Consider the following 17,575-nt stretch of genomic DNA (forward strand, 5'->3'; position numbering starts at 1 on the left):
AGAGGGTTAAGGGTTAGGCAATTGTGGTTAAGTGGCTTCCCCAGGATCACATATCTATGGAAGTACCTGAGGTCAAATATGAACCCAAGACCTCCTGTCTCCAGGTCTGGCTCTTTATCTACTGAGCCACCTAGCTCCTCTATCATCTGTATCTTTATCTTTGTCTCTAGACTTCCCTGGCTTCCTTCAGATCTCAGTCGAAGTTTGATCTTCTGCAAGAAGTCTTTCCTAGGCCTCCTTAAACTTAATACCTTCCTTCTGAGATAAGTTCCAAGTTATCACACACACACACACACACACACACACACACACACACACACACACACACTACAGAGAGAGAGAGAGAACAAGAACATAGTTGTTTGCTTACTATCTGCTCCATTAGAAAAACAACTATCTTTTGCCTTTCTTTCCATGGCAAGTGCTTAGCACAGAGCCTGGGAGGTACATAATAAAAACCTATTGCACAAAACCTGTGGCACTAAAATTTCTAAAAACCTGTCTCCTGATTTCTAATTTAATATTATTAACATTAGCATATCCTAATTGTTTACAAAAGGCATTATCAAAGCCCTAAATATACCTAACAATCATCCCAATTTCTACTTTGTGGTAGAGAAAGAACAGTGCATTTTAAATATAAAAATTTAGTTACAAATCTTAACTTTTGTTTACTATCTATATGACCTTGAATAAGTGATTTACCTCTCTGGGTCATAGTCACCATCCATAAAATGACTTTGAACATCACCTAGTTAAATTCCTAGCTTTAAATCCTATGGTTCTGCTTTAGATTTTTAAAGGAAGTCAAATTTAGCAGCAAAATAATGTAATATATATCTACTTTAAATAGGAGGTTCAATTGAATACAAGTGGCTCACACTGTCATGAAGAAAATAAGTAAGAGATTTATATATTTGACTGGTTTAAGTGAATAGGGAAATAGGAATAAGTACTTGACCTGTAATTCTACTAGTTTAGGAAAGTTCCAGATGAGGAAGCTCTTTCAATAAATGCATATGGGCACTGTCTCTGAATCTTAAAAGTCTTAGAAAGTTGAACAGAAAATCAAATGACATCTTGAGTCAAAAAGTCAATATTAGAGGCAGGAAATAAACGTAGGTCTTCCTAATTTCAAGGATAGCTCTCTATTCAGCATATCATCTATCTTTCAGGAGGAAGAAGTCTAGTGAACTAGAAGATAAAATATTAAAAGTAGTAACAGTTCTGTTTGACTCATAAGAATGTGGTATAACTATGTAAATTAGTTGGAACTCTGTCTTTAAAAGAGAAGACCTTTCCAGTCATTCACAAATTCACAACCATTCACAAATCATATTAAACTGTTGATAGAGATACAAGGATGGAATGAATTATCTCTAGATTTCCAATGAAGCAGATAAAACCCTAGCAGAGTAAAAAAAATTATTATATTTTCTGAAGTACCATTTATAAATACCTGGATTTTTATGGTGCTGTTCTTAATTTTCTGAAACTTTTGCCACTGAATAAATCCTTTCACACTAGCTTGAATTTTTATAATGCTGCTCTGGGTTCGTAAGTAAATTTTCCTTTGGTATTCTAAAAACAAATATGTTCTGTAATGATCTTGCAAAGACAATGCTGATTTTCTATACAATATAGACGGCGTTCTGACTTGCCACTTTCTCAAATATGCCTGTAATATAACAGCAGATCTTCTTTGGCGGACAAATTCTCCCTGATACATGGCCATCCAAAATAAAGCCTGAATTTCTTGGCTATCATCATCTTGCTTTACTAATTTTCTGGCAATCATTTTATGAAAAGTATAATAAGTTGTTCTTTCAGCTCTTCTCTGAGGATTTATTTGTCTGCCCTGAAACACAGCTGAGGCATTCTGAGACCCTTTAAATTGAATCTTTGTTCTATAATGATGAAATGCTGACTGTATAATAATTGCTGCCATCTCTCTCTCTAACATGTTTTTAAACTCCTGTCGAGCTTTCATACCTCTGAAAGCAGCCTGAATAGTTAGAATATATTTTCGTTTAGTTAAAAATGTATATCGTTCAATTTTTGTTTTGGAATATGACCTATAATAAGTCTGTATGACAACAGCTGCAGTTCTCATAGTTTGATAGGAAACTCTGGCCTTGTGCATTCGGAAGGTGGCCTGAATTAGGGTAGCAGCCTGATGCATATGTAGATAATTCCTTTGTGGTTTGATGCCTTTGTAAAAAGGTTGCATATAAGTAAGTCTTTCAGTGGGTACACATGTCTTAATCAATGTTCTGTTTCTCCTCAAAAGAACTGTTGCTGCCCTAAAGGAGAGATTGTTATGGTGTACTTTAAAATTATTTTGGCCACCAAAAGGAGTTTGATATTCCTGCCTTTCTTTAGCGGTCCCCAAAGTTGCCTGACTGCAAGCTGTTTCTTTCTTCATGATGAAACAATGCTGAAGTGTTTTCTTTCTCTCTTTATATACTCTGTATCTCCTCTGTATTACTTTAGAAGCCCACTGTATATCTTGATAGTAACAATATTGCTTATACATTCTATAAGAGCTTTGTATTATGACTGCTGCATTATGCTTTTTCTGTAAAAGCTGATAAGCTTTCATTCTTCTATATGCAGCCTGGTTAACTACAACAGAATTTTGTTGCTTTGGATAATCTTCCATTTGTAGTTTTTGCTCCCTGTATACAAAGGAATGCTGCTGGCTTACAATGCAAGTATGTTTCATGGCTTGATATGAAACATCTGCTCTGTGCCTTCTAAATGCAATTTGGATAATAGTGGCAGCTTGGTGCATTTCTTGTATCTTTTTTTTTACCATAAATCGTCTATAATGTGATTGAAGGACAATAACTGCCTTACGTAAACACAAATATTGTTGAAGTTCACGCTTAGCACAAACTGTTGCTCGATACTTTTGCTGAATTAAAATTGTTGCCTTCTTGAGAGAAAGGTATCTTTTTCGTATCACTCTAGCCCTAAACTTCCTCTGAATAAGGGTTGCTGCTAAGTGTGTTCCTTTCAAGTGTTGCCTTGTTTTCATACCCCGAAATGCTGCCTGAATGCGGACTACTGAATGTCTCAAAATACTGTATTTACAAAGAGAGATGTCTCTTTCCTTGACAGTACAATGCTGCTGCTGCTGCAGAAGTTTAGTCAACTTGCATAACTCATCCAAATGCTTTTGTTGTGTGTACTTTTGATAGTCTGATGGTATAACTTTCATCTTTTGTAATTTTTGCCGTACTCTTGTGCCTCTAAAAGCTGCTTGAAGAGTAATGGTAGATTGTAGAATTATCAAGTAATTTTTGCGTTGTACTTTACCTTGACAATATGCTCGGTATCTCACCTGAATGATAATAGCTGCCCTTCTCATGGCTCGATATTTTGCTCTTAACTGATGCATTTTAAACACTGCTTTAATATAAGTGGCTGCCTTGTTCATGTGTTGAATTTGTCTTCTTACTCGTACACCCCTGTAAACAGCTTGCATTTTAATAGTTGTATTCCTTAAAACAAGATATTCCCAGTGCTGATGGTTTGCTTTGGCAAGAGCTCGATACCGTCTCTGTGTTGTGATTGCTGCATCTCGAAGGGCTAAATATTTCTTCCTTGAACTATAAGACTTATATTTAGCCTGAATAGTTATGGCTGCTTTATGGAGTTCTTTCATTTGTTTTCTTACTCTCATTCCACGATAGGCAGATTGTAAAATAATTGTAGCTGTTTTTCTTTTTAAATATAGAGAATACTTTTGCTTTCTGCTCTTGTAAGCCTTGTAATAACTTTGGATTTGAAGAGCAGCTGTTTTCACAGTTTTCCATTTCTTTTGGTAGATATACATTCTAAAGTATGACTGTATGATGACAGCAGATTGGTTTTGTCTTTTAATTTGTCTTCTGACTGCTCTTCCCCGCCAAGCTGCTTGAAGCCTCAATGCAGCATGATAAAGGTCAGTATATTCTTTCTGCCATTTCTTTTCTAAAATTTTTGCTCTATAACGTTGTTGGATAGTCAGTGCAGCATTTTTCATCAATCTAAATTTCTTCTGAGCTTTTACCCTTCTAAAAGCACATTGAATGATGACTGCAGCATTGCATTCCCTTTGAAGCCACTTCCGAACTTTCCAACCACGATAAACCGACTGAAGAAAAATCACCGCTGCTCTTATTTTTAAGAAGTTTATTCTTACTACATAACCAGTCTTATGTGCTCTATACCATCTTTGTATCTTGATAGAAGACTGAAGTACAGCTTGATATTTTAATCTCTTAGTGTAACCTCTAAAAGCAGTTTGAATTTTAAGAGCAGCAGCAGAAATCTGCTTGAACAGTTTGCGAGTTTTATAACCTCTATAAGCTGCTTGCAAGCAGACAACTGCCTTTTTTATTTCTAAGAACTTTTCTCTCTCATAGATTTGTATTTTGTATGCCCGGTAATGATTTTGAATACAAACTGTAGCCCTATAAATTTGAAGATAGTGTTGTTGCTCCTTTCTCATTCTAAAGTAAGACTGTAGCAAAGTAACAGCTTTTCTTTGTGAACGTAACTGTTTGCGAACCAGATGTCCTCTCACAACAGCTTGTAATTTAATGCAAGATTCCCGTAATAGCTGATATTCATTTCTGCATTTTGTAGCATATCTTCTGGAACGGTACCACCACTGGATACAGACTGCAGATTTCCTTAAAGTTAAATATTTTCTACGTTCCTGTTTCATCTTGATAAAAGCCTGCAATATTATTATGGCATGTTTCATTCTTAGAAACTTTTTTTTCATGATGTAAGCACGATAATATGATTGAATAACACAAGCGGCTCTTATTTCTCTACACAAATGACGAGCTTTCATTCCCCTGAAAGCTGCTTGAAGTTGTATAACTGCATTGCGCTTTTGTAAATAGTGTGTTCTTTCAGTCCTTCCTTTCTGATAAGCTCTATAATACTTCTGGATGGTCAGTATGGATTTCTTCTTTTTAGTATATAACTTTTTGGCCTGTAAGCATCTGAATCTGCTCTGAATAACAATTATAGACAGTTTGAAGTGTGTATATTTCTTCATTTGTTTCTGCATTCGATACCATGATTGAATCATAATAGCTGCTTTTTCCTCCTTAGCTAATTTCCTGACTTTCCATTTTCTAAAAGTTCTTTGCAGTACTATGATTGCTTTGGTTTGCAGCTCTATTTTATGTCTTTTCCATCTTCTGAAAGCAGACTGAATTATCAATGATGAACATTTAAGGACTTTATATTTTTGTTGGTCTTCTTTTCTTCTCAAATAAGCTCGCCAATGCCTCTGTATTGTAACAGCTGCCCAACGATGTTGTCTAAAAGCAGCAATAGCCGCCAGCATTCTTATTCTAGCTTGAAGAATGGTGGTATAATGTTTTAATTTCAGAAACCTTTTTCTAATGGAATATCTTCTCCAAAAAGCCTAAAAAAGAAAATAAAGTAAATATGTACCACATTTTCATTTTTATTACTTCCAAATCATTAGCTTTTCTTACTTTCTGAAAGGCAAATTTTAAAGCAATAATGCAAATAAGCAAAGACATTATATCCCGCTAACCTATGTAGAAATGCAATAATGACCATGTAAATTATCAGTAGATTCTCTTTCTTTATACCATATCTATCTTCAAAACTATATGAAAAAGTAAATTTATTTTATGTATTAAGTCAGAAAGTAAAATATGATAACTAGACATGTTTAACTCTGGATATTTTGGAACAATGATTATGAATCCTTTTATAAATTTATCTTTAAGCAAATAATCTATAAACATTTTCTATGATGTTCCAATAATCATTTATAATTTATAATCAATACCATTATTCTTATAACTGAGATGTCAGTTAATTGATCTATCATGCCAATCATCAGCTCTCTGAATTCCCAGGTCCAAAACACTCCATGGCTATGTCTCTACTATAATGTATTGTCTTCTCCTATTAAAATATAAGCTCACTGAGGGCAGGGTCTGTCTGTCCTTGTTTTTATGGGTATCTCTAGTCCTCAGCACACTGCTTGGCACAAATAAAGCACTTTAATGAATGCTTTTCTTTCATTCATATCAACATCATGACAGTTGTGTAGTATACAAATAGAAGCTCACCATCTGATATGAGGATGTGTTATACCATCATAGTAGAATGCTATTTTCCAAATTCTTTTGGAAGTAGGTATTCTATCATTAACATGAAGTCTAAACTGTTGACTTTACTCTAAGAACTAAACATCTCCCCTTCATTCCTCCTCAAGACTATAAAAGTTTTATTTCAAAAGCAAATTAGTAAGAGTTGACATGAATATCTCACCATTGGCCTTTCAGGCAAATTCTATTCTAAGGTCAATAAAAAGGCTTGAAAAAAAAACTAAAATAAAAACTTTTCTAGTCATCACTATCATCTCAGTCTTATATGTTAAGCAGAAAGCCACAATCAAGTATAATTTGTAATAAGGAGTATCCTAAATAAAGTGTTTTCATTCATGTTATTTTCCTTTTAAATACTGACTTTGGGAAATTCTAAGGTAGTCTTAATGGGCCAACAAGAATTGACCCAAGAAGCTTTTATGCAAGTCTGCTCTGGAAGTTCTCTCTGCTAATCTAAGTATTTGAAAATTGATCATTAATACGAGATAAGATTAGTTCTTTGCCCTAAAGTCACAATCAATAATACTATTTTCTTTATCAAATATCCGAGGATACCTAAAGATTTTAACAGAAAATTTTCACATTCCAATCCAATCCAGATTTTAAATGGGCAAGGGAAACAACTGTAAGACTTCAAACCTAGTTTCCTCATTTTTTAAATCAAGTGGTAGATCTGTCTCATCTCTAGAGGTCTATGATTCTATTACTTTCCTTATTCTAAATCAATAGTTCAGAACCTATGGGCCACACACCAGTGCAGAATACAAAGTCATCAACATAAAAATCTACCAATCCAAGTGCACACACCCAGCTATAAAGTGACAATTTAATATATAGATTTCTGTGTAAACCAAATGTCTCAAGCAACACCATTTATATATGTAACTACTCTTCAGATATATGTGGATACTGTTTTGATTTTTAATTCATTTTCAGTCAATACATAATGATAGCAAAAACTATCATTTCAAAGTCAGCAAAATTTTTATGTCAAAAAAAGATCCTCATATTTGACAAGGTTGTAAAGTAAATCTCTGGCTTATTACTCATTACAATGTGTAGTGTATCCCACCTTAAGAAAACTGAAAACAAATTAATCCTCCAACAATCCATCAAACTCTCTAACACCTCAGTCTTTTAGGATAGAATTTCTGAATATGCAGTAAGCAAAAATAAAATAAAACAGTAAACAAATAAAAAGAACTTCTAAATGGAGGTAAAATAGTTTTAACAAAATTTATTCACTTCCACATGTATCAGAACCACTTACACATAAAAAAATTATTAGCTTAAGCAAGTTTTCTTATGTAGTCCTTTTTGATAACCAGGGACAAAGAAAAAGAGACAAAGACCAAAAAGGGGAAAGGAAGGGAAGAGAAAAAACAAAGCTAGAAAATCATAGAAGTCTAGAATTATTTGGCTCAGGCAAAGAGTCCTATATTCCTCAGCAATCCCTAGAGTTATCACTTTATTATAGTATAGTATAGCAAAACCAATATTTTGTGTCATCAAGAAAAGGTTAAAATTATAATTAATATGCCTCATTTACATGAAATACATATTTTTACAAAGTTATTTTAACCTTTTATGATAGAAATATGTCAGTTTAGCTATATTTGAAGGGCCTCTTACCTCAAGTGATAAGCTATATTTATCTAAAAAAAAAATCCAATCATACTGTATAATTAAAGCATTCAATATTTCAATAAATCTATGAGGTTAATGTGGGTACTACCTCCAATAGTGCGAATAGCAACCCACCTATACTTGCTCATTCTGCATGATTCTTACACATGTCCTTCCACAGCTCCTCCATGGAGAATCTACCCAATATATTGAAGACAGCTGAGGAAAATTAATGTACAATTGTATTATTAATTTTTCACTAGTATTTATTAGTAATATTTCTATGGGAAATCATTAATCTTCCCAAAGCCCCTTGACCTTCCAAGTTCAGGCTAAAATACTCCAGGCCTCGAGGCAGATGCTGGGCCAGGGCCCTTTTGTCTTTTGTTCACAGTTGTAACTGTAATCAAAAATGTTCTCCCTGAGGCATTTGAAAGCACACACTCTCTTTGTCCTTGCTAATTATCATCTGGATTTGAGGTGACCAAGTCCTCAATTTTTCAAGACAACTTGTTGGGCTTCATTTCTTACTATTCAATTTCTTAACATGCCAGGGAAGGGCAAGTTTGCTAAGTTTCCCTAGCTGGTGAACCCATTAGAATTCAGAATGATTAGGTATTTCCCTAATTTTTAAAAAATCCACCTCCCCTATGATAAAGTAATGAGTTGATATCTCTAAGTCTATCTCCTCTTTCAAAATATTAATTAATGGGGACAATTGGGGAGGTCCAAGGAATGAACTGTCTAACCAGTAAGAGAGAGGATCTACCTCCCTATATAAGAGAGTCACAGCTCACTTAAGGTCTTTTGCATGAGAGGCAGATGCAAGGACCTATCCTTCATTAATGCACTGAATGCCCCATTAATAAATGATGTTATTTCTTAGGGAAAAAGTTTTGTATCATTTATGCATTAAAATGCTGGGTGCTACATGGGTGTTCTATGTCTTTTAACATTGCATGTGTTCAATCTAGTAATTAGACTGTCATGCCCCTTACTCTCACCCATGACACGTCTGTAACTTTTCCAGTAATACATTTCCTCAAGAACATTCCTTATACCACAAAACTCACAAGTCACTGTAAAATAACACTACACCTTATGCCAACCATACATCTTTCCAATGCCAGGTGGGTGACACCCTCCTCCGACATTTTTCTTCTTTCAAAGCTTTAGCCATATAGCATCCCTCTCCAAAAAGAAAGCAGGCTTCATTGCATCTGAGAAATTGTTCACTTTTTCTTTTCAGCAATTTCAAATGTATCCCTACTCCTCAACCCTTACCCCTCCCCCCAAAATCTTTTTATCAGGATTTTCTTAGTAATGGCAAATGGCTATGAATCATAGGTCAGAGTTAACAAACACTCAGACAGCAGGCCACATATAGTCTGTAACACTCCTGAGCACAGATGACGCTCAAATCAGATTAAAATATAATTGAGAAATATTTAAGAAAACAAAAATACGATAAGAAGTAAAAATGTTTATGTGGTTTTCTAAATCAATATGTGGCCTACAGAGATCCTTAGTATTGTTTAGGTGCCTCTCCCTTTCCTCATTCCGCACCCCCTCTCTTTCTATTTGAGTTTGACACCACTGTAATAGGTCAACAGAATTGCCAGAACAAACTAGTATTTTCCTATAACCCAAACGTATAGTACAGAGACATCAAATGCCATATAAAATATAAAATTATCACTCACTAAAATAACACTGATCCAAAGTCCAAATAAATAAAATCTCCAAATTCATTAAAATATTGTTAATTTTTAGAAAAATCCAGCTTACATTCAATTTTTCAGAAAAACTCTGAATGTAAAAAGTAAAAATACACACATACTACTTAAGAATCTACATTCTTGTTGTCCTGAAAATAATAAAATGTAAAATTAATGCCTTCCATTAGATTCAGTACAATCAAAATTCTTACTGCCATAATGGATTGTTGAAAACAACCAGGCAGTAAACATTTATGAAGCACCTACTACATGCCTGGAACTGCACTAAGCACTGCAGATACTAGAGAAAATGTATCTATTTGTCCAAAATGCTAAGTAATTAGGAGTCAGTGAAAAGGTTATTAAAAAAAAAATAGCTAGCATAAGTACCAATGAGGATGAAACAGCAGATTCCTCTTGTATTATGAATATTGAAACTTGCCTTCTCCCAGCATGTATGTATACATGTGTTAGATGCATTTGCACATACATTCACATGTGCACACATGCAAATATACACATACTTATTCACACACCTATAGTCTATCCCTGTACTCATTTTGCATTCATCATTCATTATATTTAAGAAATTCCATTGGCAAGGGAAGCTGGGGAGCAGGGACTGAATCTCTCATTCTCACCCAGGCTATACATGAAGCAACCATTCTCAGGGCCAATCCTAACTGGCACAGAAGTTTTAACATGCTATATTTCTAACCTGACCTGGGTTCCTTTTCTTCAGCAGCCTAGTGACTCCCTACTCCCAGAGACTTACCAGACATAGGACTCTATTGCCCTATTGAGTTTAGCCCTATTTCAATCCAACTGACTCAGTTTCTTAGCAATAGGGTCTATAAGAGAGCAACCACTCCTAGCTGTTTAAGAACTTCTGATGGGCACAACAAGAAATCTATTGTAATAAATTTAAATCTAAATATAATTTTAACTTTTCACTTCAAAAAGATGATCTAAATGCATTACCATTCCAAAACACTTTACTGTACCTGAATAACCACTGCTGATTTATTTTGAATTTTTTCCAGTTTTGCTTTCCTTAATATCAACGTTTTCCTCTGTGCTAAGTATCTTCGCCAGTGCTTCTGAATAATTACTGTTGCATTAAAAAGTTTTTTCACTTTTCTCCTGGCCAGAAAATTGGTTATAGCTGTTTGAATTACTCGAGCTGCTTTATCTTTCTCCTGAAAATGAATAACAAAAGATAATTCTATTATAACCAATTAACAAGCATTTATTTAGCACCTACTATATAAGCATGAGAGCTACAAAGACAAAACTTCAATGCCTCTATTCTCAAAAAGCTGATATTTTTGTAAAATATATAACTTGTAAATAAATAAGCATTCATAAAATATAAGCTAATTGGGTTGGTTTGGTGGGTAGAGAAAAGAAGAGAACAAAAAAGATTTCATGTAAAATGTGATGCTTGAGTAAGGCTCTGAAGGAAAAAAAGATTCTAAGAGGACTTGAGAGAGAACATTGTGGGAATAGGAAAAGCCAGTACAAAGACATAGTGATAAGAGATGGAATGTTTATTGTGCAGAGAAAGAGGAATTTTAGAGAAAGAAAGGTACATTAGGACCAGGTTGTGAAAGTCCTTAAAACACATAAAGAGAAGCACAAATTTAATCACAGAAACTACATGGAGTCATTTGATTTCACTGAGTAGAAATATGGCATGGTCAGACCTCCCTTTAGGAAAATCACTTTGACAGCTATGTGGAGAACAAGAGGGAAAGTTGAAGCAATGAAACAAGTCAGGAAGATAGTCTAGGGCAGAGGCAAGGTAAGAGGGATCATGGAAGTATGATCAATATAATTTGACAGCTAATTACATATATGTGGCTGAGGGATAGTAGGAGGTTCCATCTAACATCCTGGATGATGAACTACGTTAGTATTCTCTGCAGAAAATGAGAATTTCAGAAAAAAAGTTGTTCTTAATGGGAAGTGAGTGGAAGAGATAATGAGCTCAGTCACATCACAGGGAAGGGAGGAGATGCAGAAGACAATTGAATTCTGCCTCTAGGTTATTCTTCAAGAGGATATATTTATATAAAATGTACAGTCATATGGTAAAGTAAATCTAGTTACATTCTAGCTACATGAATTCCATCATTTTACAGTAGCACAATTCAGGAGGAATACGCAAAGTATATATCCTAAAATTGAGAAACAGTACCTAGTGGAATAACATTTTTGCCTAGCAGCTTTCAAACATAACTATAAAGAAATGATGACTACTGATTAATAGTCATTAACACTTTGAGCAACATATATGATATGATGTATGTGTGGATATGTTTTGTTGATGCAAGGAAGCTATGATATTATTGCTCACGAGGAACATTAAATTGGAATAATAGAACTTTGAAAACTTCACCTCAAAGTTTCCAAAGTCATTTCAAATCATTATTACTTACTAATGAACAACAGACTAAAAATTTATTCAACAAGCATTTATAAAATGGCAAAACTTCATGATCTTATAAGCTCAGGGGATATAGAGACAAAATGAAAACTAGTCCTTGCCCTCATAAAGTTTGGATTATACATGAGTAACACAGGACATACAGAAAAGTACAAGGTAATTTAAGGGGGAAGAGAATATGAAAAACAACAAGAATCATGAAAGGCTTTCTGTTAGGGAGGGCATAAGAATTGAGCCTTGAAGGAACTGAAAGCTACTCTGAGTATGAATATGTAAACCCATTCAAGAGACATACTATAGCCTATGTAAAAGGCCTAGCTTAGTGAGAGGTTGGAATATAGACCGTGTAAAGACCCATGTTAAATAAACCTAAAAGATTAGGCTGATTTCAAATTTTTAAGGACTTTATTACACTAGAAATAGTTAGAAGCCACTGAAGACTCATTATCAGGAAAGTATATCAATTATTTTTGTGAGAATTCAATATGTACCATGCCATGAACCAATTTCCAGCTATCTTCCAATTTACCAATCATTAAATCTCATTTTTATTTAAATGTACCTGGTAGAGTTTTAAATTTGCTCTTATTTTGTATTTTCTCCAAGTTGTTTGAATAACTCGAGCAGCTCGTGTTTCTTTGCGAAGATCTAAAAGTCTTGCACAAAGAAATGACAAATAAGTAATGACAACCTATAAAAGAAAACATGAAAGGAGATTAAGAAACAAAGATTACATTGTTGAAAATTTTATTGAATTGAAAATATCACTTACCCTTTCATCAGGAATTGTATTAGACATATCTGCATGATGAACCATGGCAGGTATTCCACCAAGATTTCTCACTGCAGAGCTGACCAACTGAAAGTTTTTTTTCTCATTGTCTAGGAGCTCTGTGTATAATCCTGAATTCTCTGTTGATATAGTTGAAAAAGAGAAAAATTAGAATAACCAAAATACAAATTAGATAAAGCAAAGAAATCATATAAAAGCTTGTCAAAGAATGACTAACCATGATCAAATGCTCCAAAACAAATATCTAAACCACTTCCATCAGATTCAGAAGATGAATTTAGTGCCACTGAATCAGTTTTTGCATGTTCTACTGTTTGAGTGGTTCTTTGCAATATCCCTTCAAAAGGCAGATAGCAAGGATGGTAGTGATGAATCAGATAACATAATACTCGTCCATCTGAGAAAGACACTGTAAAGTTTTCCACCTGATTGAAAATTAAAAATATATATATATCAGTCTAACTTTTTGGTAATTGAAAATGTAATATTAATTGCATATTTTAATTGGTTTTTAATGTAATTTTTAAAAACTAAAGGAAAATTGTTGCTTGAGAAAGTTGGATTTCATAACATTCCTCTAGAGCTTTAATACTTAAAAGAAATGTGAGAAATGATCAACAGGGTTAAATGTCATTTTGTAAAAACTAAAATTAGAATAACACAAAAAAGGAAAAATTGACAATTACTTTTATTTCATTCTCTTTAGCCCATTATATTTTCATTATCTAAGTGCATATTTTGTTTTTTTTTATAAGTATAGACTTGGGATTTCAGTAGAGCTGAGAGCTCAAAAAAAAAAACACAAAAAAAACACCACACTTCTCTCAACTAAAATGTTAACTCATTTGTAATTTAAAATGATTGGGTCTGTCTGGGACAAGTAGAGAGGGTCACTAGTATATTATAATCAAAAGGCAACACTTCATTCTCAGGTCTTTCTGATTCCATGCCTATATCTCTTCCCTACATATACATGGTGCCTCTCTTGTATACTTAAAAAAAATAATAACAATAATTGGTTTTAAGTTTTAAAAGGTATACCTTAAGGAAAAAAATAATCTACTACAGGTGATGAGAAAAAAATACTGAACTTCATTACTACTTAGCCATTGTTTAAAATGAAAACTAATTAGGGACAAGAATATATGATCATTTCTTCAAAAACAGAAATATGCCATGATTTTGCTTTTTAAGTAATAGGACATATGACTCCTGCACAAAAGCTGTCTTTATTTATGTGAATGCATAGAAGTTATGAGCCAATAAGGAAAAGTGTCTAAATAAAGAAAAAGAAAAAGTCAATACACATATACCAGTGTATATACACATGGCTCATCTTAAAAGCAAAGTCTTATTTCAGGATTGAAATTTTTAAATGCTACTCTTAAAAATACCTTTAGAAAATGTATATTTCAATAAGAAATGAAAACTGTAGGTGACTATGAAAATTAACTTACTTTGTTGCTATAGAATGCACAAACAGCATTTACCCAATCCATCAGCAATTTTACATTTTCATTATGGTGTTCCAAAGAAAAACTACTCTGCATCCTTTTTTTCACATAGGTCAAGCCATTAGGATATGATGATAGTGCTGTCATTTTTCTTTTTATATTCAGTGAATGCTTTAAAAACACAATTTCTTCTTTTAACTGGTCTAAATTAAGCAAAATGTCCACCTGAAAGACCAAAGTTACCCCCCAAAAGGGCTTAATTATATATAGCACATTGATCTATAATTTTTAGTATAGAAATTAAAAAATTCTTACAAAGAAAAGTTACACAATAGTATAACGAACTTGCAATGCCTTGAATAATAACCTAATAAAAACAATATCCTTATAACCTTCCCTTGAGATTAAATCAAATATATGTGGCTAGAAAAGACTGATATGTTCTAGAAGAAAAAGAAATTAATTACTGACACACAAGCACCACACTATGCCCACCCTATGCACAATTAATTAGCTCCAGGAAAGCACAGTTTTAAGTGAAACAGTACATTGTCTCGTAAAACTAGTCAGCTAATTTAATAGAAGATACTAAATAAAGGATGTATATAAGATATTAAATGGAAATTATTTTCCCATAGTCCTAAAATTTGAAGCATAAAAAAAGCTTAAAATTAGTCTTTATGGAGACTTGGGAATTAAATCGCAATTAGTGAGGAATGATCCAATCTGGGTTAGGAGGGGTATAGTAAATACACATTCTACTTCAGCCTTTCATGAGAGCTTGTTTCAAAGAAGAAATATTATAATTTAACAATTTTAAAAGAAGTTAGGACACCAAGAGAAAAAATAGAGACATAAAGAATGACAAGAAGAGTGGAAAAGGAATATTTTAAATGTAGAATTGGAGAAGATAGTTGGATCAGAGTTTAAATCTAGAAATAATAGGTTCCTAGCCAAAGATGAGTAGCCCTAAAAAGAGCTATTAATAATAATGCAATTGTCTGTAGTCTTGTACATCTAATAAAAAATCGATTTAATTTAAAAGAGCGAGGGAGATATGATTACCTAAAAAGCTAACTGCAAAAGAGATTATCAGCACCAGAGAAATAGCACTAGAGACTGGCCAAAAATTCACAGGAAACAAATTAAAGCAATCATAAAAATCATAATAGGGCCATCAATTTAGAGTTAAGAAGGACCTTAGAGTTTATCTAGTCCAAATTACTCACACAAAAGGAGGAACTGAGGTCATAAAAATTAAATGAATTATCTTGGTCACATAATTAATAAGTAGTAGAGTAAGAATTTTAACCCAAGAGGGCTGATCTGACATTCAAACCTCTTAGCCTCAGATACATACATACAAAAGCATCAAGTAGAGTTGACAGGCAAGGCAAACTAGATGCTCTAATGCTAGTAGGCAAAAATGACTTCATAAAAATCACTTCTATTTGGTAAGATGAGAACTTTGACTGGAATAAGTCTCTAAAATGTATACCCATTCAAAAATAAGAAATGTAAGGGAGAGAGCAGCATGGCATATCAAGAAGATACATTCACAAGATCTAGGAAAGAAATATGAAGTAGATTTTAGAAAAGATCGGCAGAGTTAGAAGCAATGTCATTGGTGTATACTGAAGCCCAGTTGGACAAAGAAACAGAAACTGATAAGGATTTTGGAAAAGAGATTCTAAGCCTGGCATAAAAACATGGCACAGGAGGAATGGGAGGGTTTCAATTATATGAGCATTTGCCCAAAGCAAAACAATTTACTATTTCCAAAAACCCCAATCCAAGGGCAATAAACAATTCAGTTACTTCTTTATTTCTTAATGTTAAATGTAACTCTTCCTTTGTGTACTTTGGTATCTCACTGTTCCTTGAACTTTTCTGAGTTAGAAGTCCACTCATGGTAGACCCTATGTCAAAGCCCCAAGCCTGAAACTTGACAGGACAAAAGGAGGGAGAAGAGGTCTTGCCTGTCTGTACCTAGCCAAATGCATTCCAAGCCCAAAGCTGAAGTGCCTCCTTTCATGAAAGAAATAAGCAACTGCTTCTTTACTATTATCCTTCTGGCTGGTTTGGTTTATTTAAGTAAGTGGGGCATTCATGTTCGATTTTATCACACAGTCTCAGATATTTAATAGCTGTGTATCCTTGGACAAATCACTTAAACTCTTTCTGTCCTAGTTCCCTCAACTATGAAACAGAGATGATATTATTATTCACCTTTCAGGGTTTCTGTGAGAATCAAAAGAGATATTTGTAAAATGGCACAGTGCCTGGCACATAGTAAGTACTTGAAGACCTTTGATAAAGAGGTAAGTATTATCTCCTATTAGCGATATTTCCTTTGAAGATAGCTCTAATTATGAAATACTTTCTCTTTACATCAAACCCACTACAGTAGAACATCATGCTTCTTATTTAGTTTGTTCTACCAGAACTCCCAAATTATTTTCAAATTAAATCCTAGTCATGGCTCTTACAACAAATACCTCTAAAATTGGTGTTTTGCTTGGCATATAATGCAGCTCTGTACTGGTGACTAACATTTTTTTCTTTTTTTAATGCAAGGAAGTGAAGAGAAAGGACACTGGAAAGAACAAAAAAAAAATACTGCATGCTAGATATTGTGCTAGGTGCTGGGAATATATAAACATGAAACAGGCCCTGCCCTCAAAAAATACATGGGAGGTGGAAGCAGCATATACACAAGTGCCTGGAATTAACTGAAAAGTTAAAATATTGAGAATAAAAAAGCAAAAAGTGTTTGAAGGAAGGAAAGCATCAACCATAGAACCACAGTCAAGGAGCTCAAGTAGGAAATGTGGAGGGAGCCAGAAACATTAAAAGGCAATATGAGAATTTAGTTTGTTTAACTATGCATTAGTCATGAATCTTTCTTTTTTCCCTTTTTCTTTTTTCCAGTGGGAAGAAAGGAAGAGAGAAGAGAAAATAAATGTTTGCTAATCAGAAGGAACAGAAAGGGAAGAAACTGAGAATGTTTTTCTTTTTTTGGATAAGTGAATAAAAACTAGATTTTTCTCTTAGCTTTTACAGGATAAATGAAAAAAACAATGGGTAGAAAAAGTAGATAAGTAAATTTTCTTTCACCTATGGAAATTTTCCTAACTAAAGCATTCCAAAAAACAGAATGTGCTATTCTCATAAAAGAAGTGAGAGACTTACAGGTTTTTTCCTTAGGTACTGGAAGGCTATGTGTTTAAAAGTGCTATACAGTTTTCAGATAAAGAAATCAAAGCTATCAATAATCATATGGAGAAAAGTTCCAAATCCCACTTGATTAGAGAAATGGAAATTAAAACAAATCTGAGGTATTGCCTCACACCTGTCAGACTGGCCAATATGACAGTAAA

At 33.7% G+C, this 17,575-nt stretch overlaps 1 protein-coding gene across 5 annotated transcripts in view; it reads right to left on the reverse strand.

Moving 5' to 3' along the window:
• ASPM (assembly factor for spindle microtubules) overlaps positions 1-17,575 on the reverse strand; it is a 65,666-nt gene that overhangs the window by 13,874 nt on the left and 34,217 nt on the right. For 3 of the 5 annotated variants that reach the window (XR_461431.3, XM_007481010.3, XM_007481009.3), the window contains 6 exons: positions 14,199-14,420; positions 12,959-13,166; positions 12,721-12,860; positions 12,511-12,639; positions 10,504-10,698; positions 1,460-5,434 (listed from right to left, as the gene is read on the reverse strand). Coding sequence is in view for 4 of the 5 variants with exons in the window: in XM_007481010.3 (XP_007481072.2) it covers positions 1,460-5,434; positions 10,504-10,698; positions 12,511-12,639; positions 12,721-12,860; positions 12,959-13,166; positions 14,199-14,420 (4,869 nt within the window). In the remaining variant the exon portion in view is untranslated. The remainder of the gene's footprint in view (positions 1-1,459; positions 5,435-10,503; positions 10,699-12,510; positions 12,640-12,720; positions 12,861-12,958; positions 13,167-14,198; positions 14,421-17,575) is intronic. The other 2 variants (XM_007481011.3, XM_007481012.3) reach the window with 2 other exon arrangements.

Source organism: Monodelphis domestica, chromosome 2 (genome assembly GCF_027887165.1).
Source record: "Monodelphis domestica isolate mMonDom1 chromosome 2, mMonDom1.pri, whole genome shotgun sequence".
In the NCBI taxonomy this organism is placed as follows: Eukaryota; Metazoa; Chordata; class Mammalia; order Didelphimorphia; family Didelphidae; genus Monodelphis; species Monodelphis domestica.